The sequence below is a fragment of the Erpetoichthys calabaricus genome, chromosome 1, assembly GCF_900747795.2.
Source record: "Erpetoichthys calabaricus chromosome 1, fErpCal1.3, whole genome shotgun sequence".
In the NCBI taxonomy this organism is placed as follows: Eukaryota; Metazoa; Chordata; class Cladistia; order Polypteriformes; family Polypteridae; genus Erpetoichthys; species Erpetoichthys calabaricus.
In genome coordinates this window covers 41,036,315-41,063,230 of record NC_041394.2, presented here as the reverse complement: position 1 = coordinate 41,063,230, position 26,916 = coordinate 41,036,315, and the positions used below count along the sequence as shown (strand labels likewise).

At 38.0% G+C, this 26,916-nt stretch overlaps 1 protein-coding gene across 1 annotated transcript; it reads right to left on the bottom strand.

The window, feature by feature from the left end:
* On the bottom strand, positions 1-26,916 carry LOC114649098 (pituitary homeobox 3-like). Its single transcript, XM_028798534.2, has 3 exons — positions 26,636-26,916; positions 5,126-5,361; positions 1-1,085 (listed from the first exon to the last, which is right to left on the bottom strand). The coding sequence occupies exons 1-3, from the start codon at positions 26,718-26,720 to the stop codon at positions 561-563; spliced, it is 846 nt and encodes a 281-aa protein (XP_028654367.1). The 5' UTR covers positions 26,721-26,916; the 3' UTR covers positions 1-560.

Genomic DNA, 26,916 nt, shown 5'->3' with positions numbered 1-26,916 from the left:
TTAAAAAAAAAACAATTTTATTAAAAACAAATATCAATGAAATTACAAAAATGTAAACTTTTCACAACAGTAGATGAGAGATACGTCAGGCTGGCAGTGCAGTCTAGGAACAGCAACTACTTGTTGTCTTGAGTATTAAAAAAATCAAAACACTGCTCTCAGGACTAGGACAGAAAAATGGCTACCCCTAAACTGTTAAAAGAACAACACCATTTTCTTTGGGTTTACAGGGAAAACTCTGTAGTCTGGGCTTTCTGAGCCAATAATACAAGTAACTCACCTGAGGAGCTGTTTCTCTTTTTGTACATAAAACATTCCCTGTAACTGCACATTCAGAAAATAAGAAATTATTTAGCAAACAGTTGAGTGAGGAATCCAAAGGAATCCTGCTTTTTAAACCCTGCAGTTAATCTTCTCCCTTAATAACCAAGCCGTGTTTCCTGTTTATTTTGCTATTAGTGTCTATAGGAAAAGCACCAAAAATGTCACCAAGGACGACTTTATAGCACATTAATTTCAAAGGTCAGTTTTTTGTTGCTTTGTTGCTTCGTTTTCTTGTCCTATACTGGACGGTCCATATTATATTCACAAGGACTTGCTGCTGAGCTCTGCATCATCCCATACCCAAAAGGTGTGTGCTGCTTGGTACGCAGTCTCAGGTTTGCCAGACTGTGCCCACCAGGATCCCGACTGTAATTATATGGAGATGAAGAGGCACAATAAGGTGATGGGGTGACCCCAGTACTTATTGAAGAGCCAGACAGGTTCTCAATGCCTGATGCAACTGAGCTGGGCATCGGCACACTGGTGAGGGAGGTGGGTGGTGGTGGAGGAGGGAACATCGGCTGTGAGGGCAGTGGGGAGACGTTCATGGAGTTGAAAAACTGGAAGCTGGTTTTGGTTGCGATGCCGCCACTGTGCAGTCCCTTGGTAGCCCAGTTAGTGTAAGGGGAGTAGCCAGCATACACTTCCTCGTATTGGGGAAGCATTCCCGGGAACTGGGAGGCAAAGCCCGGCTTGCAAATATCTTGTGGCTGGTGACGTTCTTTTTTTCGCCATTTTGCTCTACGGTTCTTGAACCACACCTGGAGGATAAAGAAGAAAAAGTAATTGAACATTGCTCATTACTGGACCTCAGCTCCAGATTTGAAGTAGTGATGTCACTTCAAGGTGTCAAAGCAATATGCTGGCATCATAACTAAAGTCACAGCAATATAGTCTGATCTGTTAATTCTCTGCACTCATTCCAAATCAATCAATCAATCAATCAATCATTATTTGAATATATCACTGGTAACCACCATGAGGCACTATACAGATGAAATATCAGATATTTAAAAGGATACATTTTAATAGATACATGGCAAATATAAATATGCAGCAGTCAAGATTCACAGTGACAACACTACATTTCCATTTCTCCGAATCTGCTAAATCCATATTCAAAGCCACAGCAGCTTTGGATGCAAAACAGGAGCCAACCCTGAGGGAATTCCAGTCTATTCTAAGGCACAGTCCAGAAACACCAGTCATGTCAGTCCAGTTCAGAGTCACCAGTTAATCTAATGGACTTCCTGGGGCTGTGGGCAAAAACAACACTTTTGTAAACTGAAACCTACTGAGATATGGAAGGATCATAGAAACTCTGCAAAATAATGACTAGAACTATGAAGCATCTATGCTATGACTGCTGCACCATGATTCCATCCTATATTATATCATATTTTATTTTATTTGAACTAGCCGAAGTATTAGGATTGCCCTTTGTGTATTTGTATTATGGGTTATGGTAAAAAAACAAATATTTCTGTGTTTTTTAAACGCTAGCTTTTTTGTCATTGCTGGCAGTTCCGTCCATCATCTACGCTACGTTTCTGATTTTGCTGCTTCTCATGAGTGTAGAATTTGTTCTTTTGTGTATGATTGAATTCAGTTATTTATGTGGTAACAACTCCTTGTTGGGCTAGAACTATGAACTTGTATTCTTTGTATTTTCTGGTTTGCTGTGGTTTCACAAACAGATGTTGAATCACACATTAATAAAATGGGTGTCTGGTCGAATAATTCAATCATTAAAATGACATGTAAGCTGGGTAAATCTAATGATTATTTTTTGTGTTGCTCCCCTTTATTGAAGTATTATTCATGATACAACGTTCAAAACTCCATAAACTCAATATGTTAGATTGGGTTAACTCTAATATACTTGCAAAATTTCACAAACATATACTCAGATATGTGTTTTTTTTGTGGTGTTTGCTCTCCCATTACAAAATTCCTTAAGCTCCAAGAAACCTGTATTTTAAATTGCATTAAAAAAGACGGAGCCTTTTTTAAGTGATGTGTGATTTTCTTTGTGCTGGTCCCCAATAATGCCACAATGCCTTTGTTTGCACTGAATCGCTGACAGGGCCAGACCTAAACAACACGCCAAATTTATTACCACTGGCTGCTCCATTTTGCTGTGATAATACAGTTGTGTTTTTTCTGCCCCTTCAGCCATTTATGCTGAGACAAACAAACAGATTAGTATGCAACAAATAACATCAGTTAAAGCTGAAAATTTTCAAAAGACTGGCAGAGGGTAGTAGGTTTATTTTTATATACTGTATATATATATATATATATATATATATACGAGAGACGTTCAAAACATTTCCACACTTTTATATTTTCATTGGAAACGGTGAAGGCGGGAGGAGGAGTAATTGGGCATAGACTGTGGAAGGTTGTGGGTTCGCTTCCCGGTTCCTCCCTGTGTGGATAGCAGAGCTTTGAGTACTGAGAAAAGCGCTATATAAATGTAATGAATTATTATTATTATTATTATTATTATTATTAAAAAGTTGGTATGATGCTGGGAAAATTGCATTGCAAACGAAGGTGACTGTGTAGAAAAAGTGATGTGATTTGTTTTTGAAATTATTAATAAATAGGCTAAAAAAAAAGCATGGAAACATTTTGAGCGTTCCTCGTATTTGTGATATATATCTGCCAAATAATACAAAGAGTACGTGATACACATTTCACCCTCGTCAGCTTTAAATACTTTTGCATCCCCTTTTGGGGATCGAACCTCAGATGGCAGCACCTCTGAATCTCAATCTGATTATTAGTATGTCTTTTTGTCTCATTGTGGTTGGGCTAAGCCATCTTGAATTTCCAAAAAACAGTTTTTCCCAGTTATATTTGCATTACTGCCATAATCCACTATACAAATATTCATGGGCAATAATGGGTACTGTGGCTAATAAAATATATGACATTATTTTATATGTGGAGTCACAGAGAGCTGAGGCATGTGATTAGTGGTTCGGGGCATTAGGCAAGTGTTAAATAAATAATCGCACCCTAGATTGTGCTAGTTCAGAACTGGGGGCAGGTGTGTATGAGTGTGCTGCTCCAAAGATGAAAGGGTTGTCTGGTTGATCACCCATACACGTGCCAATGCAGTTATCAGTCAGTTGCCTCATTCATGCTGTGGAGGGAGCGGCACTCAATCAAGGCAATAAAATGAGCTTGCACAGGAGGTGCCAGGGACGGGGTGTTTCAGAATGAAGGTAGGTGGTTGGGAGCAGAACCTAAAGGCGAGGGGCGTGTCAGACTAAAGAAGGGGCGCTCCTACTGACGCCGAGGGACAGGTGGCAGGACACGTGTGCTGCTTGGCGTGGCGCCCCATGGTTGCCAAGGACATGGCAATGGGGACCTGAGCCTGGATGTAATCATTGACTGCACCTATTGGTGGGTGTCTCCTCTTACTGCAAGGTCCTAGGCAGGATTAGCAGAGGAGAAGCCAAATTTGTGAGCGAAGCATTGGGGCTTGTGAGTTTTTAAAGGAACTATCTTTTTATTTTAATGTCGATTTTAATAAATTATTTATGGATTGATTTTAACGTCCACTGATTTGCACTGTTGTTTAATTGGATTATTTATTTAAGGAGATTTAACATTGCACTTAAAACACTGTTTTTTGTTGGACTTTTAATAAAAACACTGTTAATTTTACACCTACCCCTTGGCTAGATGTATGTGTCTTCATTTGTCCATCTCATCTCGGTTATGACTAACAATGGTTGCGGGTTAAAGAGGCTCCCAAATGGCACAGGGAGCACGGAGCCAACCTGCACCATCAGAGTGTCTATTCAGGTAACACTGGACACATAGCACTCCATTACAGAGGACACTTTACACCAACACTTACATATGCTGGAGATAATTTAGTGCTGACAATGAACTGAACACACATCTTTGCGATGTCGGAGGAAGATTGAAGTACACAGGAGATTACAGTATGCATGAAGAATGCACAGTCTTCACACAGACAGGTACTGTGAGGTAGAAGATTTAACTGCTGAACCACCATGTCACCCTCTTTTATATTTATTATATTATATCTCTAAGCAGAACCTCTACACACAATTGTACCAGAATTAAAATGTGAATGCTATTTCTTAAAGCCTTGAGGTAGTGGTGTTAACCAGTTTGCTATTATACCACTCCACTTGTAAACCAAATTCTGAAACGATATCTTCAACAATACAGTCTGATCCCATTTTATCACAAATGACTTTTATTATCCTAAAGTAATTTATTTCCATTTTTAAATGACAGAAAACATAAGACAACAGTAAGATAGATAGAGTAGTTTTTCAGGTGTTTCTCTGTGGGCACTAATTCAGTTCACTAAAGTTTTTATTTTCAGGAAGTGGCAGCCTCACAACTTTAGAGTCCTGGTATCAAATGATAGCCCAGTCACTGTCCATGTATATATAGTTTTGATGCTCTCTGTGTGTCTGTGTTGGTTTTTCTCCAGGTACTATTTTGGTTAAATTGCCACATCCTAAGGACATGAACATTATGTTATTGGCCCTACATGAGCAAATGTACCCAGCGACATACTGGGTGCTCAGTCCAAAAATGGCTCCTGACTTGGGTCTGGGACCGTGGGGAGAAGCTGTATCCTCTCATAACTGTATTAAGCAGGTTTCATTTAGGATGAGAGTGTAAGCCCCATAACTACAATATCCTTATCCTTTTCAGCATAGAAGAAAATAAAGTCATCTTACAGTCTAGTGAAGAGGCAATCATTTGTTACCATTTTCTGTAAGGTCATTGTGGTGCTTACCCGGATGCGAGCTTCAGTAAGATTGGTCCACACAGCTATTTCTTCACGCATACTCATATCTGGGTATCGATTTCGCTGGAAAGTGGCCTCCAGTTCTTGGAGTTGCTGGCTAGTGAAGTGTGTCCTCTGTCTTCGTTGCCTCTTTTTTAGACTCCCAGCTGCTTCACATGAAATCCCTGCCTCTTCAGAGCTGGACTCAGAGCTGGACTTGAACCGAGAAGCTTCATGAGGCTCACCTGAAAATAAATGATGCAATAAAATTAAAAACTCAGTCACACACACATGCTTTCAGTGCATCTTCAGGGCTTTTATGCTGATGGCAAATTCACCCCAATCTAGGGGTTGAGGCTGTGGCTCACTTCTTTCCCTCTTGTATTCCCAGATCCGATGATCATAGGATGGAGGATCACCGACGTCCTTTACTTCCAACTTACGGAATCCTGCCTTTGCTGCCCTGGAAGACATTTAAAACCGCGATCCACCGGAAGTAGGCACTCATAACAGACTTACATCTGCATAAGATGTTTTTTCTAGTACAGTAGTGCACTGACAATATCTTCATTTCTTTTTGTTTTCATTTTTTGGCACAACACCTGCCATTAAACAGGATTCACCCAGTGGTGCCACAGCCCTTTTCATGTCTTTTTTACTTTTATTACAAGCCAAAGAAACTCTTCACAAGAACAAGCCATTCAGCACAGCTCTCTTATTACTATTAACATAACGTGTCCAAAATACACCAAGATACTGTTTATTGCCATCCTGCTAGTTAACTCTTTCAATGCCCCAACTGTTCTCCTAAAAATTATTTCATTATTTTTCTAAATCTACTGTTAATTGGTTTCCATCTGTTCCCCACAAGTGTCACTGAAGAACTGATTGTAGAGTAGCATCTGAGCCATCCTCCATAATAACTCCACCTACATCTGAAAAATGCCACTCCATCAATCTTTAATCATATCTCAAACCCTGTAGTCCTCAAATAAGTCTAGTCACTCCACTTTGCACTAATGTTGTTATGGTCTCCAAAAATTGTACACTATATTTTAGAAACCACCTCATAAGTGCAGAACCTTTTAAACTTATGAGCCCTGTGAACAGTAGGGGGTGCTACTGATCTCCAAAACCCCAGACACATGACCCAACACAACTCTGGTTCAAAATAAAAGGACTTTTAATCCACTCAGCTCAATACAATTATGATTACAGTAAATATATAAACTTTTAAGTTTTCTCTCTCTCTCTCTCTCCTCCAATGAGTGTCACCCGCTCTCTCCCGACTCTGACTCATCCATGTGTTACAGTGGGCTCCTTTTATGTTGGACCCGGGAACACTTCCGGTTACATGACATGGCCATTTGGAAGTAATGGGTCATAAGAACACCAGACAGGTCCTCCCCCAGCAGTGCCCTCTATCACCCCCAGTGATTCCTTCAGGATTGCACTTCCAGACTCCAACTCCCATGCAGCCCTGTATGTGTCCAAACTGGTACTCTATATGAGGGACACTGCCACCTAGTATAATGGGAGATGAACTATTCCCTGTCGTCCTCTCTTACTGGTTCCTGTAGCCTTCATTTAGTCATCCTGGCCAAATAAGGGATCCATCTCCGTCCGAGGCGGGACACCCATCTGTCCTCTGGGGCATCTACACTCCCAAGTATTTTCTTAGAAGACACTAACCATGTCATTGTGCCTGCCTCCTGCGTATCTGTGTCAAATACTTGTATATTCTCTGTGTAAACCTTTAAGAATGTAATTTACCTCATACAGTGTATGTCAAATTCTAAATTCTGTCCTGGTCAATCTATAATGAGTAGGTGACAATCTGGTACAGTGTAGTGTCAAAACAAGAATGTTACTTTAATAAGCTGACTGTTAATGTGTGTAGTTTGCATATTTAATCTAAAGCTTCCTTGATCCGAGTACTGTGTTTTTCCTCCTGTATCTCTACATTTTAGGTTGATAGGCATTATCTCTATATATATATAAAATCCAACGTCTGTCTGTCTGTTTCTCTGTCTGTCTCTCTGTATTTCTGTTTAGATCCTTTTTTTTTCTATCATTTACTTCAGCATTCCAGTTGATTTTGTGACTTCTCTCATTGCGCTAAGCATCGTAGTTCACTTGCGGTACCGATTTATTTGCACGAATCCAATAGACACGCAGCGGGCTGAGGGGAGGGGGGCAGGGACCTCCTAACTCACACGTCAGCCTCGGGGCGTATCATACATCCGCTTAGCTAGCGAACGAGAGGACTACTTAACAGATTTAGATCTTTTTTTTTTTATTCTATAATTTGCTTGAACATTCCGGTTGATTTTGCGGCTTCATCACGCTAAGAATTATAGTTCACTTGCAAGAGCGATATATTCGCGCTAATCTGAGATGGAGGCTGCGGGCCAAAAGGAGGGGGAAGAGTGACGTCAGGAGTAGGAAGCCGGTCAGGGCCCACCACGCTGTCCTGTTTCACTTCTACGTGCGGGACGGTTAGTAGCTTATACGGGTAGGAGCTATAAGACCAGGTTGAAGAAGTTGAACATTTTCAATTTAGTGAAACAGAAATTAAGAGGTGGCATGATCCAAGTGCTTAAACTATGGAAGGAACAGCTGATGCCAGATGTTACTTTAAAATGAATTCCTCAACAAGAACATTGGAACACAGCTGGAAGCATGTTATGGGAAAATGTCACACAAATGTTAGAAAATTTTTCTTCATGCAAAGTACCACAGACACAAATAAACAAACTGTAAAGTAATGTGATGAACAATAGGACTTTAAGGACCTTCAGTCTCGGCTTGATGTTATTTTAGACAATTATAGTGAATATGATGGCAGTTCTTGTTGGGCTGAATGTGCCATTCTCATCACAATTGTTTTAATGTTTCTTATTCAGGTTAAAACCCCCGTACTGTAGCCTTTGTCTATATTAAACAATCTCTGCTACAAGCCATCTCTAATCTTCATTATTGGGTTAAATGTTGGTGATCACAACATTTTGTCATATTAAAATACTGTGGGTATGAGCAGTACATTATATGTCAGCTTTTTACATGACTAAGTGCTGCACTGCTTACCTTCTGCATAGGTTCAAGGTGGAGTGTGCAGTAAATATATTTGATAATTAATAAGTTACTGTGATTTAGGGATTCAATTATTCTGATTTTGTTGCCTTTTTTTTCTATATTTACACTTTTGGAAAAATAATTCAAAAGACTTGCACAGAACTGGAAAAGACTTGCAGTTTAAGACTTGCAAAATGCAGTTTAACATACAAAAGTGCAAAAAGCTACACATGGACAAAAGTAACATCAATTATAAATGCAAGGTGGCAGACACTGTCCTACGTGAAGCAACCTCTGCTTTATATATATACAACACTGTCATCACCTAAGCAATGTGCATAAGCAAATTAAGAGTTTTAAGGCCAAGAAGCCCTTCTTCGTGGTAAAATTTGTGAGAATCTGGAGCAAGTCGTGTAGTTATGAACATTAACAACATTTAAAAAGCATTTGGATGAGATGTTGGGACAACTTAACGATTAACTAACTAAACGAACCTGAGGACTGAATGGTCTCATTTTCTTTGTCAGACTTTTAATTCACTTAGTTAGCTTGCCTCACATAAATCAGCACTTTTACTAGAATTACTTGACATTATATTAGCTGTAATAAAATCCCATCTTTAAATATAAATCACCAGAGACCATGTAAAGAATTTCTGAAGTTCAAAGACAAAGACTTTTATATAATCAAAAATTTGACAGAATATTCCACTTATAGAGAGAATGAAAGGGAGGAAAGGGCGTATATGGAATTGTATTGTTAGTTGGTCTCATTTTTATAAACATTTGAATAATATTATAAAGAAGAGCAGCTCTCAATCTTGTCTTGCTCCCTCTCTTTTCTTGAATGTTTCGATGTTTTGTGGTTTGTTAAAGTGTGTGTTTTTGGGGTACCAATAAGCTGTGATATGAATGAATTTTTTTCAGGGACCTTCAAATACATTGCCGTCTCTGCTCTGTAAAGAAATGCATTGTGGCTATAAGCTTAGATTTTTAATGTTCTTACAGGATAATTGCCTCCTGTTAGTTTATACAAATTTAACAGAAGTTTAGGTCCAAGTTAAATGGAGACGTCACATCACTTATGAGAGTATCAGTAGCCACAAAAAGAATATAACAGTTTTCTACACCCTTTGATTCTGGTACAGAATTGCAAGAAAATGAAGCCTTTTCTGGAAGCAGAAGATGCAAAGTAGAAATTATTCCAAAAGGGGACACCAGTCCAACACAAAGGGGCTATTCATTCACACAGACCCTCTCACTCACACCAGAGAGTTCACCTAGCAGTGATGCTTTTAAACAGTGGGAGGAATCTCACAGAACCACAGGACGAACATTCAGGCTTCACCAAGAGGCACCCCAGCAATAATACAGGCTCATGTTTTGTGAGGTGCGCCATAACACTTACTAATGAAATACAAATCTGTTTGCATAGCAGTGCATCTATACTTCAATGTTCAATTTCATTAAATAAAACCAACATCAGTGCTCAATCAACAGAAATGAACACAACAGAAAATGTTCATCAAGTGAAGGAGACTGAACATGAGTCTGGCATCACCAAGTGGACCTGTTGAGTCTCCCTTCTAGTCACTAAATAATTTTGTCCATTGCTTAAAAGAATTAAGAGTTAGAAAAATAAAAACTTTCTAAAAATAAACACTATACATATTTTTATTCTCAACCACACTCACATGATTTATTTTGCTATATTTATGCATCTGCAAAAACAATTCAAAAAGTCCTTGGCAATCCTCAGACCTGGGTGAACACTTGGACAAGGTAACTTAATGTAGAAAAGTGCAAAGTGTTTTTCCTTTTGCTATCAAAAGGATATATTAATTATAAATAAAAAGTGTTAAAAATTTAGAATAAATTAAATAAAAGTAAACACTCTCAATAAATACTATATGTACTTTTATTCCAAACCACATAATCTTCAAACCAAGTCACAATACCACAAACAGCAAAACCTCTCTCATGCTGAATGCAAGCTAATGGCAGACTGTTACCAGTGGGAAACATTTTAAAAAGGCTTTAAACTAAATCAGCAGAAATTTAAACTTTCTACAACTTTTATTTCAAACATTGTGTTGAAAAGTCAACTTTACTGTAGGTAAAAACTTTTAATAAAAAGGTTATAATTTTTATACATTAACCTTATCAAAATCAATAATTTCCTGGAGTTTCAGGACTATACTAAATGTGCTAAATTTGACTGAAATCTGTTGATTCCGCCCACAGGCAGCGTACTGGGAACAGGCAGATGATTCACAAAGTATTCAGACCCTTTCACTTTCTGTACATTTTGTGTTATAGATTTAATTTTAAATGGATATATTTTCCCCACTAGTCTACATTCAATTACCCATAATGACAAAGTAAAAACATGTTTTCATTAAGGTTTGCAAATTTAATAAAAATCAAAGACTGAAATCTTTTATTTATATTAGCATTCAGAATATTGTTCAATACTGGTCACAATTATAGCTTTGAGTCTTCTTCTGCAAGTCTCAAAACGCTTTGCACTCCTGGATTTGAGCAGTTTAGCTCAGTTCTCCTTGTAGATTCTCTCAGACTCCATTAGATTGGATGGGACGTGTAAACTGCCAACTTCAAGGCACTCTGCAGCTGTTCTATGGACTTTAAGTCTGGGCTTTGGCTGTGCCACTAAAAGACAGTCAGAGACTTGTCCCGAAGCAATGTCAGCATTGTATTAGCTGTATGCTTTGGGTCATTGTCATGCTGAAAGGTGAACTGTCATCCCAGTCTGAGATCATGTGCACTCTGGTCCAGGTTTTCTTCAATGACCTCTCTGTATTCAGTGTTCCAGCAGTTCTGGCCAGTCTCCCTGCCACTGCAGCTGAGGACCACCCCAATAGCATGACGCTGTCACCACCATGCTTCACTGTGAGGATGGCATTAGGCAGGTGATGAGCAGTGCCTGATCTTCACCAGGCATACTGTAGTGTTTGGAGTTTTGTCCAAACAGTTCAGTTTTGTCCCATCGAACCAGGGAATCTTTTTCTTCATGATCTTTGAGCCCTTTAAACTGTCATATGCCTTTTTCTCTGTCTAGTCACTCTACCTTGAGTGCCTAAATGATGGAGTGTTGTGGAGATGGTCATCCTTCTGACATGTTCTCCCATCTTAGCAGAGGACTTCTGAAGCTATGTTTGACTGACCATTGAGTTCTTGGTCACCTTCCAGACCAAGGTCCTTCCCACCCAGTAACTCAGTTTAATCAGACAGACAATTCTAGGAAGATCCCTGGTGGTTCCAAACTTTTTCCTTTTCACAATTAGTGAGGCCACTGTACTCCTAGGAAAACTTTAGAAATGGTTTTAAACCCAAATCTATGCCTCACCACAATCTGATTAAAGATGTTTCTTGAATTTCATGGCTTTTTGTCCTGGACTGCAGTTTGAACCTTCTATGCACAGGTGTGTACCTTTCTAAATGGTGTCCAATCAACTCAGTTTGCAGGAGATGGACTCCAGTCATGATCTAGACACATCACAAGGATAAGTAAAGCAAAGAGGATGTAACTAACCACAATTTGGAGGGCCATAGTAAAGGGTCTAAAACTGATATGAATGAGAGATTTCAGTTTTGATTTTTTAAAAATTTGCAAACCTTTCTCAGAACATGTTTATACTTTATGAGTTGTTGAGTGTAGAGTGATGGGCAAAATGGCTCATATTAATCTCATATTAAATCTACAACACAATAAAGTGTGCAGACAGTGAAGGAGTCACTTTATTTTCTAGATCCTCTGTAGATTCATCAATACTCGATATCCAAATCTGAACAGCTTTACAATATTGTCTTCTACACAGCTTATGGGAAAAACAAAGGCCAGTTTATATATGCTGAAGATTTAGTCTGAGAATTTTCATGGACACATATATGGGCACGGAAGACAGAAATGTGCCTGACATTTTATCAAGATACCCTGTGGTCCTTTGACAAGATTATTATGAGCACCTAGAGTTAAGCTGAAGTTTTACAGTCAGTTTTTAATGTGACGCTTCTCCAAATGTATGATGGACTTAATGTTTGTGTGTGGTTTTCAGATCTGTTTTGAAGTGTAACTGCCCTTTGGGGAAATAGTCTACTAAAAATTTGGAAAGGCAACTGACAGAGAAATTTATACCAGAAGTGACACTGCCAAATATGAGGATTCAGAGCAAGTGAAAATATTTGAGTCAGAATGCAGAAAACAACAGCACTATATAGTAAAAGAAAAAAATAAACTGTAATCCTAATGACCTTTTAGAAAACTGGCATATATAATTAATTGACTCGGATATTGACGTGACTTAATAAACCTGATGAAGGCTATGCAGATGAAACCTTGTGCCTCTAACCTTCTTTTCTATTTTTCATTTCTGTGTGGGAATAACTTTTACCTTCTTTTTCCCATATTCAGGGTGATTCATAAAGACCTGGTTGATTAAAAGTGATTTCTTCAATCATAATTTAAGAAAAAGGGTGTGCAGTGGTGTGGCATCTTATCCAGAGTTGGTTCCTGTCGTGAACCCAATACTACTATCCTCTTGAATGGATGGAAAACACTATCAAGTAGGGATACATATTAACCATTTATTTCAACTTTTGTAACTTAAAATATTCTATTTGTGCACCTCCCATAACTCAGTAAGTATTCCACTATTGCATTATTTTTTAGTGAAATGTGTTCCTTGAATTTCCTTGGTACTTTTGGAAGGTGATGTTCTTTTCTGCGTTTGTCTGATGTTATGTCTGCACTAAAGATGCAGATTTTATTGAATCATATGAAAGGCAGCATTGCTTCTAGTAGGATGACACAGTAGCTACTCTGCCTCACTGTTGTCATAATGAAAGGTGACTTGGAGGTCCATATCTTTAGAGACCTGATCCAGTCACAGCCTGCATGGAGTCTACATATGCACTTCATGTTACAATGAACTGACTGCTTATCTCATCATCAAAAATATGATTTTATCAATTAATTCATTGGTGCCCACAACCTGGCCAAGGACAGCTGTATATGTTGTTTGTGGTGGCCAGTGATGGACTGTCATCCTTTCAGATCTGCTTCCAGTTGTGGGAGACTCTGTCTCACTAAGGCCAGGGCATTGACAATCCAAACTCAGGAAACTGACAGGCAGATGCAAGAATATTTCAATAATGTATAAATATTTAAATTGTATGTGTTTGCATTGCTGTTACACCAATCAAGCCAATGCAGACATGGTAATTTGTTATTTTTAAGTATAACTACAGAAACTGTGTAATATAAATACAAAATAGATACTTGATTTTATTCCAGTTCCCTATGCCAGACAATTTAATACAAAAACAGTAGGTGGACATTTAAAATTCTATTATTTTAAACACAACTTTCTTTTTCTTTCTTTCTTTCTTTCTTTCTTTCTTTCTTTCTTTCTTTCTTTCTTTCTTTCTTTCTTTCTTTCTTTTTCTTTTGCTCCTAAAAAGTCACATAAGTCACTAGAGAGGACGAGGGGGATTGACTAAAAAGTAAAGTGGCTTTAAATAAGCCTGGGGTGCTTCATGCACGTGGAATTCGTGGTTAGTGTTATTCTTTAATTCAAGTTTTTGGAATTGATGATTTAGTTGTAATATTTTTTTATTAATGAACTAGACAAAGAGCCCGTTTTGACAACGTAAGATGAAACGGGCACGAGTGGAATAGTAATAAGTATAAGCACCACAAACCTGATATAGGTGTATTGAATGAATGCGTAATTAGGCCTCGAGCTGTAGTCGAAATCGCCTTTCAGGCCTCTAGAGCTTTAATCGAAGTCGCCTTTCTCTTTGAATTTTTGCGGCCGTAAATCCGCCGCCTGCCGCGATGTTGGGGTTGGATGTTGGTCGAAGTCGCCTTTCTCTTTGAATTTTCGTGGCCATAAATCCTCAGCCTGCCATGATGTCAGTCTCGTAAGGTTTTTCAGGCAGCTGTGCAGAAGGCGACTGCGCATTCGGCTTCGGACGTGAGTGAGTGAGTGAGTGAGTGAGTGAGTGAGTGAGTGAGTGAGTGAGTGAGTGTGTGAGTGAGTGTGTGAGTAGGCTGGCGAATTATATATAAGATTATATGTGAAATATTTTGTGTTCACTCTATGTAGCAATGATTTGTGTGGTTTTTGTATTCTTTCTAGAAAAAAAATCTGTTGGTATGAGACAAACCACTTCTTAATAATAAAAATGATATTTTAAAGGGATTTATTGTAATTGATTATTGAGGAGCATGAATGGTGTAGACTCAAACCAGACCCAACCGTTGATCAACAAAGTGTGAGACAGGCCACATTTGATCTAACTGAGCAGCTCCAGTTATTACAGTAGCAAAGCTGAATTTTCATTCTCTCTTTTTTCTAGCTGTGTTATGAATATTGCATTTGGAGAATCTGAAGGCATAATATTCACAAACCCACTTAATCTTGTTAAATATTTAGTAATTAGCACACAAAAGGCCCATCATACCAGTAAGAGAGTAATAGGAATAAATTGTCTTACTCTGTGTGAGATGGCAAAGAGTACAATTGATGGTAAATTTACAGTAATTTATTTTAAAGCTTCTTTGTGTTGAGCAAGTGCAGAAATGCGCCTGACATTGTCTATGTGTGTTCTGGATGTAGGCAGCTGCCTGATCAGATTGCCAGCTTTCCATTTTCTTACCACGGTCATTTGAATGCACAGTGATGAGGTGTCAGGGTCATCAGTGTAGTGAAATTTAAATGGCTGAGCGCACACACCATAGCAGAAACCTACAGACTAACACTGGGGTAATTTCAAGTTGTCAGTCAGCTTAAACAGTGAGGTCCAGGGACCCTGGGAAATCCATGTAAAATGACGAAGAGCACATAAGTCAAAGCTGGTCATGGGCCTTTTTGGAACATGTGCATAATCTTATATGTAAATGTCTACGCGTGGAAGTGTGTGTGTTTGTCTGTCCGGCCTGGAAGTGCAAGGCTACAGCATGAAGCTCAAAGAGCTGGCAAGGTGGCCCCAATTTAACAAGCCAGAGCAAGAAAGAAGTACGAGGCTACAGCTGAAAGAAAGCAACTCCGTCACCAAAGTGAAACCACCGACAAGAGACAAACTCGCTTAGCTGCTACTACACAAGCGAGGCGAGCACATCAGCAAAATGAAACTTCCGAGTAGAAAGCAACTCGCTTAGCCGCTGATAGACAAGGTGGCGAGCATGTCCGCAAAACAAATCCACCAACTCTGCGTTTCAATTTGTTTTCTGATGATTTCAATAGTTTCTAGGAGCCCGGGCTTTTTATAGCACGTGCTGACAGAGCTAGTATTTTATAGAAATACTGTATTCAAATACCCATTCTAAAAATGGCTGCATCTGCTTAAATTTTGCACTCATAGCAAAAATTTTCTGGAGTCCTTCATTCCATGATGGTGGAAAAGTACAGGAGACAGCATTCAGTCTTAAATATATCGGCTCTACAATGGCAATTTGATGGGTTGTGTGGTTCCTCATTGAAAAAGTTCTGCTTGCCAAAGAACCTTTTCATTCTGTGAAGGGTTATTTGCATGTGAAATTGTTTGTTTAGGCTTTGAAAAGATTCCTAGAAATCTGTAATGTATAGTATAGCTTCCTAGCAGGCTATTTATGTTAGGGATCTAAATAAATAAAAGTTCTTTCCGAGACATCCATGTGGCTAGTTCTGTTTGGGAACCAAAAATGTTTCCCCTGTGGTATTGCTCTGAAGAAGCTCCTTGGCACCTTTGTTTTTAAATGGAACCAGCAATGGGTGTGGGGGTCAATCCAGTCCTAAAAATAACACATGTTAAATACTTATCCTTTACTTTTTCTTTTGTGAAATATGTATTTATTTATTTATTTGCCTGAAATTATTACAATGCCTTGCCATATCATTTTTCTAATCCCACTTAATCCTGAGTAGGGTTGCTGGGGCCCCAGAGCCTATCCCAGCAAGCACAGGACATAAGGCATGATCCATCCCCTGGATAAAGCACCAGTCTGTCTCAAGGTGAAGACACAAACACACACACACACACACACACACATTTAGCATTACCAGTCTGCCTAACCTGCATGTCTTTGGGCTGTGGAAGAAAACCCACAGATACATGGGGAAAACATGCAAACTCCACACAAGGAGAACCCAGGACGAGGACCCTGGTCTCCTTACTTTGAGGCAGCAGCACCACCAATGTGCCTTGTGCTGCCTGCCTGAAATTACAAAAAAAATATTTTTTTTTGTGATATAAAAGACAGGAATTAGGGAATTATAATAATTTAACCAGTTATATTATTTATCTTTTTCTCTGCCATAAAGAAAACCTCCTAATACATACTATTTCTGTCACAATAAGCATCCTCACAAACCAAAGTCTTTGTCAGGCACATTCGCAGAGTCAGGGTATGTGGTCCACCTCCCAAGCCCATATACTGTACCACTCTACGTGCCACCTAAGACAGGGCATGAACTTTACAGGAAACATAAATATGTTAAATGAGCACAGAAGTGCCAAAAAGATAAATTGGACAGTGCAGGACCATTGAAAGAGGGCCGTCTTAACGTATGGGCACAATGGGCACTGGCTGGGGGCTCCAGGAGCATAGGGGTCCAAGGTGTTTCTGATGCCAATGTATGTTTCTGTTTTTCTATCAAAACTATGAGCTCCTCGCTCTACCTTTCCCGGTGGTCTGGGTTGGGCGGTGATGCTGTTAAGACGGCCCTTTCAGTCACTGTCTGGTCAGCGATTTTATTGTGCAATCACCACATCTCGTACATTAACATTGTTTCACTTAGCGGACACTTTTTTCCTTCAGCATAATCGAGTACTGTAATATCCGGACTGTTTGGGCACAAGTGATTCTGGAGAAGGTTGCAAAATTCACCATATCAAGTGAGGAGCTCTATAACAGAAAGACACAAGATATTGTTTTTATAGGACCAAGAACCTGACGCCAATGCCATAATCAATTAGTAAAGTAGTTACAGGACAAACGAGTCTTCAAGCGCTTCTTAAACACCCAACTTCATGCAATTTCAAGACTGGTATTTTTCTGAGCAAGTTAAAATGGAAGCAACCCTAATTCTCTACATTTGCATATTTTATCAAACGGCTATCCTCGAACTCTAAACGGACTTATGACTGTTACATTACATATCGCAAGCAGGGCCGGATTTATATGAAAAGAGGCCCTAGGCTATTCCACTTATGAGGCCCTTTCACCTTCCATTTTTAAGTTTGTAAATTACATGAGAGATAATAAAATTTTGCTAACAATTTGAATGTAGGCCCCTCTTGATCTTGAGGCCCTAGGCTGAAGCCTAGTTAGCCTATAGGAAAATCCGGCCCTGATCGCAAGCCACATTCACACGATGAGTCCGTAACGCTTCACTCCTATTAAGCAGTTCTCGACACCTCATTTTGTGAATACGGCGCATCAGACTCCTTCCACCTCGATTCCGTTCGGCAGACTGCACTTTCTTACAGGTGTGTTAGCTCCACAGCGTCATTCTCTCCGGTATTACAAGTCTCGAGCCAGAGCTCGGGTGATATCTGTGAGCAGATGCACACAAATAACTGCGCCCGCCAACGTCATTTCTCCGACACTCCTTTTTCGCACAAATGTTAAAAAAAACAAAAACTTTTTCTTCACCCAGGCCACCAGAGACACGTGGAAAAAATTTTCATGTAGTCTGTTGGAGAGGAGGACAGTAAAGACCTTCAGATCTCGACTTGATGTTATTCTAAATAATATCGGTAAATAAGATTGAAAGGCGTGTTTTGTCACAATTGTTCAAATGCTCTAGCTAGAAGAGCTTGAAAAAGTCACACCGTCTCAACATTAATTCGAAATGCCAACTATACCCACCTCAGGTATGATTAGCTCTATTTGGCTCTCGTCCTGTCGGTAACGCTCGAATAATCCGGTGCATGTATAAAGCGCCCCATTAAAATGACATAACGTACGGGAAAGACAACAAAAATGACACAAAACTACACAATTATGATAAAATAACAAAAATAGTTTCAATAATGTAAAAATACGTTGCACGCATTTAACGATTCGAATCCTGCGTCTGGTCATTAGGAGTGTGCACGTTCCCCTCGTGTATGTCAGGGTTTTCCTTCCATATGTCAAATAAAATGCACTGCGCGTTTAATCGTCGTTTCCAAATTGGTCTCTTGCGCACAATGCGTTACTGGCGGTTCAGCCATTGCTGTTATGTCTTCCTAGACCCGTCATTGCACCAGCGGGAAAGAAAATGGATGAATGGATAACTTTTTGTCCGCGCCCTGAAACTGCTTGGTAGCTTTCTTTTAATATGTTTGTATGTAAGTATGCATTTATGTACTTGTTCGTTAACTTAGTCCCATATAATACCCCTACAGGGCTTCAGCTCAGGTCATATCACATGTATTTGAAGAAACATTACATTAAAAAACATACCACAATATTCTCAGTTTCGAGTAATCCAATTCGGGGTCGCGGGGAGCTGAAGCCTATCCCGGCAGCACTGGGTGAAAAATAGAAGCCATATACCTGAATGTAGCGCAACGCTGCCCAACAGAACAGATAATTTTTTAATCAAATCAATGAATATTTAACTGTACTGTCTTTAATGAGTTTGCATTCTTAATATTCATAACGTACATGTAGCATTTCGCCTATGATTGGTTCATGTTCGAATGGATTCACTAATTTGGATTTAATGTGCCCTTAAATTAAAATGAAGGTTTTTCTGGAGTGCTTTCATTCCACCTCTGTGGATTTCTCACTTAATGAACATTCTTCTTATGAGGCTTCTAAAAATACAAGAACACGTTTTGAGAGACATTAGTGAGAAAAACTTCAAAATATCCGACACGGTTATGCAGAATGAGATCGAGGCAAGCAAAACTTTCTTCTAATTGAAGAGTAAGATCGCTTTTAATTTCATGTTTTAAGAGTTTCTGGGTCGTCTTTTACCAGGGCCGGATTAAGAGCTTTGGGGGCCCGTAGCACATTTCAAATTTGGGGGCCCTTTTGGTCTGCATCATCTGAAGTTTAGATTCTGAACAGTTCAAACCGGACTAAATAATTATTTTACTCTCGATTATAATAAGAATCTTATAATATTTATGTGAATTTTATGTGTTGTGCCCCTAAAGTTTTGTTGTGTAAGAAATTTACAGTTTAAAAACGTAAAGATAATATTTTTAAAGACCAGTTTTTCAATGCTACACTTTTTCATTAAATATTGGGTCCAGCATTTGGGGGCCCCCGAAATTGCGGGGTCCGTAACATATGCTACATGTGCCTATTGGTTAATCCGGCACTGTGTTTTACCATTTATGTCCTTGCACGCCGTTGCATAATTTATTTACCGAAGAATGTTAATTTCTTTTCGGCGAAAACGCCATCATCTATTTATTTTGCAGCCTATATAATCGTGGAATTTCGGAGTCTACAAAAGTCAGCACCGGACACAAGGCGGAAACTCAAAACAGCTGTCATTCATGCCGCGCCAAGTTTGTGCCGACAATTAATCTAACATTTAGGACGTTAGCAGAAACCCCTCCAAGACACAGAGAGACTGTGCGAACTCCTTACGAAGAGTGATCGGATAAGAATTGAACCCAAGCTTATGGACCTGCGAGGCCGCATCGCTACAATGAATAGTAATTCACTCCCGCAACTGAGTGCAATGTGTGCCTTTCGTCTGTGTTCTCTTGAATTTATTTCTTCGTTGGACAAATGAATCCTCCCATGTTTTAGTAATATGTTGTTACAGTAAATTCAATAGACCTGATGTGACCAAATATGGAGTGCGTCCAGGAATGGTTCTTGTTTGTCTGTTGCTCCTGCAAAAATACTTCTGGGCACCCCATGTCTGTGGGCTGTCAAAATCAGGTTCAGTAAATGGGTGGCTGGAACGAGGTCCAGGTCCTTGAGACGATGGAATGTCATATGGAAGAACAAACTTCAACGGAGTTTACAGGAAAATGATAACCTAAAGAAGCATCGCGCCGTGAGACAGAACAATGAAGCCTATAGAGCGCATAATTATTAACACGCGCACGGAGTAATAGATACAGCATGTTTGACTTATTTTTCATTTTATGCACCATAAGTACTATATATCTCGCCGATAGATATACTACTATATAGTATATCACTCTAATAATAAAGCACTTTCATTGCATTCATGTGTTCTGTTGTTCCTTGTAGTAGATCCAATGCTTTACAAAGAACCATTTCATTCTGGGAATGGTTTTCTGCATATGAAAATGGTTCTTTGATCTTTAAAAATATTCCTAGTAAGTGGGAAAAACAAAAAAATGAACTTGACCTGTATAATAATAATAATAATAATAATAATAATAATAATACATTTTATTTATATAGCGCCTTTTCCATGCAGCAAGCATTCTTTTAAAGTCAAGAAAAATTTTGATATACTGTATTACAAATCAGTTATTTATGGAGCCATGTAATATTTCTAAATAAATGCAGGCTTTCTGTAGCCGTTTTATAGGGATAGATCTTTGGGGAATCAGATATGGTTCTTCCTTGGCATAGCTCTGAAAAACCGCTTGTTTTTAAGTATAGGTCTATCTAGCAAGAAATAACAATAGGTAGACAAAAATTTTTATTGCAAATGAAAAGCGGTATAAGTTCTGCTTATCAATATATTTTATCACGATGTTCATCATCACCACCACCGTTATTATTTTTGCTATTATTAAATAAAATTGACATTTAAGTAACAAATTTACGGTGACAGTACTGTAGCCTCTGTAATATGTATTGTTACCTTTGAATAGATCTGTAGAATTCGTACTCTACGGCTGTTTTTCTGGAAGTATGGACATAGTTTTTATGATGAAAGATGAAGTTTTGTCAGAATGGTGACAATTCAATGGTATCACCCCTACGTTTTCACCTGCAGTCTTGTTAACTTTCATACAATAAATCAGGTGTTGTGATGCCCACCATGAATGTTTCTGAACAGTCTCTTGAATCTGTCGTTGCATTTTTCGTAATTACGCATTGCTCAAATGAACATTGAATAAATTACAGCATTGTGTTGTTTGATCGTAAAATGCTTTTTTCCCCTTTGATGAGCATACATCTAAGCGGTCCAATGCCTTCAGATCTCGGCTGCCATCATTTTCTAATCCCACGTATTCTAATACGCGGTCGCGAGGACCTACGGAGTCAGTAGCAGCAACCGCGAATTGGCCGCCCGTCCATCCCAAGGGCCCGCAGGTGCTCTCAGTGCTCTCACGGATGGACAATTTTCAGTCATCAATCAACCCAGTAAAGGCGTCTTTCGGATGCTGGAGAAAATCCTGCCTCATGCGGGAAGAACTACAAACTCCGACGAGCCTTTTTAACTCATAAGCCTGAAGCTGTGACACAGCAAGTCTAAGACATTATATCTGTTAAGATTTTTTATTCTTAATGTCAAGTTTTCTCACATGTATTTATTACAAATGCATTCAATTTATAATTTCTTTCAAGTAAAAAATATACATATTTTATATTGAACCGGAATTGTGCACACATTTGTATAACCGCTTTTACTATTAAAAGACTCTTTTGGATTGTATAGACACAGTGCATTCCTAACTACAAATGAAATATATCTGAAGTTTGCAGTTTTGAGATAAGGGCAACCTATTCCACATTAGTGTAATTTCCTTATTAACTTGATAAAGACGAAGTGCCAATTACGGAATGGCAAATAAGTGAACTGAATTAGTCATTTAAGTTATTTCAGGTCCTAGCCATTGTGCCACAAGTAAATTGTCTCACATACGCGAATTTTCTTTTTATTTAGTTATTTTTTCTTGGTTGCTTAAAATTTAGTACTGAAATAACCTTTGTGGTTACATTCAAATTTGTCTGTACTTCACATGGTGCGGCAAAAAGAATGAGAAAATTACAAATGATCTAAAACTCTGAAAATCTGATAGCATGTGTCTGTGATAACGTGACGGTATGAAAACTCATTTTGTGTGAGATCAATCACGTTTAAATGAGACGCCCTTTACTTGGAAAATTAAAACACTTTATAAATCCGAAGCTTTCAAATGCATTTTAAACTTGGTTGTATTAATTTAAATGTACGACAACACCGGCTAATAATATGGTATTGTGTAATGAGCGTTACAAAGCATGGCCAGGGCCTGATCAGGCTTCAACGTGGGGTTTACATATAAGTTTCGACAATGATATGGGGATCAGGAGAGCCTTATAGGAACGGGTGCTCAACATTTATGTGATTTATTGCTCTGCCAGTGGTCCTCTTTCCCAGGACATTAGCACATAGTGCTGATATACACTTGATATTTTGTCCTCTTTACACAGTTGGGTTTGATGTGTCCTGTAGTGAACCCACCTAAGTTCTGTCTGTCTAGGATCTGGGGTATCGCATTTATGAGTGGAGGCATCATTATTACAGGAAAGGGCGCATTTATGACAAAGGTAAATGGCAAATCTGTTTTAATATTGTTGAGGCTTGGTCGTGATATTTATACGGGGCAATGTATTGATAATATTGATTACGTATTGATTTTTCTTTTATTTTTTCATTTTCTTTTTTTTTTCATTTTGATGCTCTTTGTCTGTTCCGAATGGATCGCATTAGAGATGTTAGAGATATACACATAATAGTGTTTGAATACCTACATTTCTCTCTTACGGTTACGGTTTCCTTCTGAGTAAGTGCATATTTTGATATTCTTGAAGGTACAATTTAAGTTGTTTATAAGCTTGTCAACCTTAAGTAATTATGCAAGTTATTTATTTTCATCTGTAAAATGCAACTGTTGTTACAAAGTGATGATTACATTATTAAATTGGCGAAATCTTAAACGAACTGATCTGTTCGTAACCTATAGCTTCTTCTTCTTCTTCGTCGTCGTCTTCTTTCGGTTGCTTCCGTTAGGGGTTGCCACAGCGGATCATTTTATTCCATATCAAACATATAACTTTAAAGTGTTACTTATAACTTTACAAAATATTTAGTTTTGTTTTATGCTCTTTAAATACGCCCTCTCAATAAAGAATTTCCCGTTCTTTCTTTCTTTCTTTCTTTCTTTCTTTCTTTCTTTCTTTCTTTCTTAAATAATGTAAAAGGCTGTAGCAAATATTTGTATTACTGAAAAATCCTCATGTAATCATCCCGTTATATTCTTTTCCGTATCTTAGACCACTAATGCATACATTATGTTTATCATGTATATCAATGCCGTAGATACTGCGATACACATTTGGATACTCATCACGTGTCAAAAATACATGCATTGTATACAAAGAGAAAGTGTACAGTATCGTGTATTCATGCGCATCGTGAAAATCAATGGATAAGCATGCAATTTAGATGTGAAAAGACTAATACAAAATTTGGAAGAAAAGGAGGTCATTAACACGATTTTTTTAATTGGTGGAGAAAAATTAATACATTAAAGAGTACACCTGCCTCGCTTAAATGAAACATAATTCACAAATCCGACCAAAAGGATGTCCGTTCCCTGACATAATACATATTCTTACACAGACAAGCTTCAGCTCTCCGTAATTAAAAAAGCGTATTTTGAAATGCACAGAGGTAAAATAATGGGGATTCTGCATTGTATTTCCAAAAACATGTAAGGCGAAAGTTAAATATTTCTCCTTGAAAATTTTATTTCTGACTTTACATAAATGCTAAAATGCATATACTCTGCTATCAAAAAAAAATAACACTTCATGTCTCCTAAAAGAAGTTATTTTCTGGGGCTTACAGTTTTTTTTTTGTTTTGTTTTTTTTTGCATCAGCGTGCCTGTATTCTTAAAAATTAAAGTTCCACAATGACACGATTCTGGGTTGTATGGTTTTTCATAGCTCCATTGCTTAAAAGAACTTTTTAATTTTGTGAAGGGTTCTTTGCATATAAAGCTGGCTCTTTTTGTTTGCAAAAGGTTTCTAATATGTGGACAAAACTGAAATATTTGTAAGCTAGAAGGACACAGCAGATCAAGAAAAATTGAACTTAATCTGTGCGTTTGTCAGTTATTCATGGTTATTTATGGAACCTGTTATGGCTCTAAATAAATAAAGGATCTTTCTACAACCTTCATGTGGATGGTTATTTTGGCAACCAAAAACGAACCACCAAGAACCACTTTATTTTTAAGAGTGTGCATGCACTTTGATTTGGTCACCCAAATGGTTTGGTATAGTAAGGTTGTGTGGCTGAGAGGTAGTTGGACAATAAAAATGGAGGTCTCCTTAGCAGGTTAGGAAGGTCTCATGTGTGCACTGAGCCCGCGCAGTGTAGAAGCAGGAAGATTGAATATTAATAAAAATGGACCGTCTCAGTTGGATTAATGCCTTAATTCGAAAATAAAACCAAACACCTTTGTTTTAATGGACAACAACACTGACACTAATAATAATAATAATAATAATAATAATAATAATAATAATAATAATAATAATAATAATAATAGTTGTTATTTTTCTTGTTCTTGTTGCGGGAAAAATTAAATTGAAAAGGTATGTTGTTTTTATTTATGTATGTTTGCATTTAATTTATTTTGCAACATAGGTAGGTTTATGCTATCTCTGCGATTTCAATCATTGATCGCTATTTCTTTCAAAATTAGTTCTTAGGATAGATAGATAGATAGATAGATAGATAGATAGATAGATAGATAGATAGATAGATAGATAGATAGATAGATAGATAGATAGATAGATAGATAGATAGATTAAAGTAACGCTTAAAATGTTTAAATACTACTTACATTGTATATATTAAATACAACTTTCATTAATACACTTAAATTGTTAATTTAACACTGGCGATTTTGCATATGTATAGATGGATAGACCAGATTTTAAACAATATAAAACAAATTAGTTTTCAGCAAATTACTATTTTTTTCTTCGCCAGTTGACACCACAGATAGACCTTAAATAGACTAACAAGCTCATGTTTTAAAAAAAAAAAAGCTAAGCAAATGATCTCAAATAAACAATTATAAATTTATAATAATTCAAAGTTGTACTAAGGTCTAAATAGGTTCCTTTGTACTGTAATAACAATGGCATACCTTGTACAAAGTAAAGTTTCCAATGTTCTTATTTCAAATATAAGTGGGGGATGTGCGTCCACTTTGTTAATCTTTGTAGCGAGGTGTACTGGTTATTTAAATTCTGAGTAATTAATTAGTGTTTCTATTGAGTACGTTTCGGGCACTATACGACATACGAAAGACTTGTCAGATTTTGTACTTTTCCATTACACTGGATGTTGGATTGCGTAAATGTCGGACATATCTTTATAAAACAAGCCGCGGTTCAGTCTCCCCCATCTTCCAGGTATGTCTCTCGTCTCGTCTCTCTATCTCCCTGAGGTTAATAAATCTCAGACCTGAAGCAAGCCTTCGCTGCCAAATGTCTGAGATAAACAGAAAGATCAGTTGACAGGACGGACTAGTTTAGCAGCCTGGATCACGTTAGAGAGTAACTTTCTTTCGCAAAAATGTTCCCGTTACGCCCAGTAAACAAACAAGGACTCTAAACATGACCACACTGGGCCACAGTGTGTTGCAGTCTGTCGCCCAACTCCTACGTGCAACTTTGTGAGGAATTAATGTTCGTTTTTGCGTACATACACTCTACGCAGTCTTTCTTTATAATGGATGATTATTGAAACTGGAAACATTGTGCTTTATAGAGTAAACCTAATATACGATATTTAAAAATGCATGTTGCAAGTAGCACACTAATAAAAAGTAATGCTACGTGTTGTGCAAGACAAGACAAAGACAAAAGATATGGGTATTGACATCTGAGGTTAGATACGCAGGACAAATACGATGAACTTACATTCTATAGATGAAAGATTTAAATGATAAAATACGTGTTTTAAAAAATAAGTCCAAATAGTACTTACTTTTACAAATGCACAAGATACTGCAACTAAATTGTGTGCATATCTTCATGTGTGGTGTCTTGTGCGACGTGTTAATTAGTACTATTTTTTTTAAGTTCTTCAGTTTGTATGTTCCTTTGTGGATTAAAGGTTTGTTTTCTTCTCTGAATTGTGTATTGCTTTTAAGGTTAGGCTTTTCAGTGACATAAAACAGGGCTTTCGCATCCAGGTAGGCTATAGTGCTAATTTAACATAAATGGGTTTGCTGTGCACTGCGGATATTGCATGTATTACTGAACAGTTTTTCACTACGGTCATACGCCACTAATTAATCTGACACAAATCAGGGCCATTGAACAACGACACTAGCTATTTACAAATCATTCCACTATATATATCATTTTCTGAAAAAGTAGAGTGTATTGTGTGGAAGTCATTATTCTCAAAAATAAACTTGTTATTTGAAACCTTCTTAGAATGAGTTATCACTTTGTAAATGTTTTTTTAAAAGCTAATATGCAATACTTACTTGAACTGATCGCTGGTGAAGTCGTGGACAGATCTCTTAAACCCATCCTAGTGTCAGAGCTTTCTGATTTTCGCAGAGTCGCCATCGCCTTTCAAAATGTTCAGTATATAATTGTAGATTCCTTTGTTTTTGTATCCTAGGTATGGCCCTCCAGACTAAGACAGAGGCAGTGGCCTGGCAGGATGGTCCTCAGTTTCAGCGAGAGTGAAGTTGTGCATCATAGCTTCCACTCCCCGGGCCCACGCGTTCTGGATGCACTGCTCACTCCGCACAGATTTGGT

What these genes read in the sequence shown, in the direction of transcription:
- LOC114649098 (XM_028798534.2), bottom strand. Translation starts at nt 26,720, where the DNA reads ATGGCGACTCTGCGAAAATCAGAAAGCTCTGACACTAGGATGGGTTTA. An exon ending in TTCACCAGCGATCAGTTCAA is followed by an intron (nt 5,362 to 26,635) that starts GTAAGTATTGCA and finishes ATTTATTTTCAG; the next exon opens with GTGAGCCTCATGAAGCTTCT. An exon ending in TTACTGAAGCTCGCATCCGG is followed by an intron (nt 1,086 to 5,125) that starts GTAAGCACCACA and finishes TTTATCCTCCAG; the next exon opens with GTGTGGTTCAAGAACCGTAG.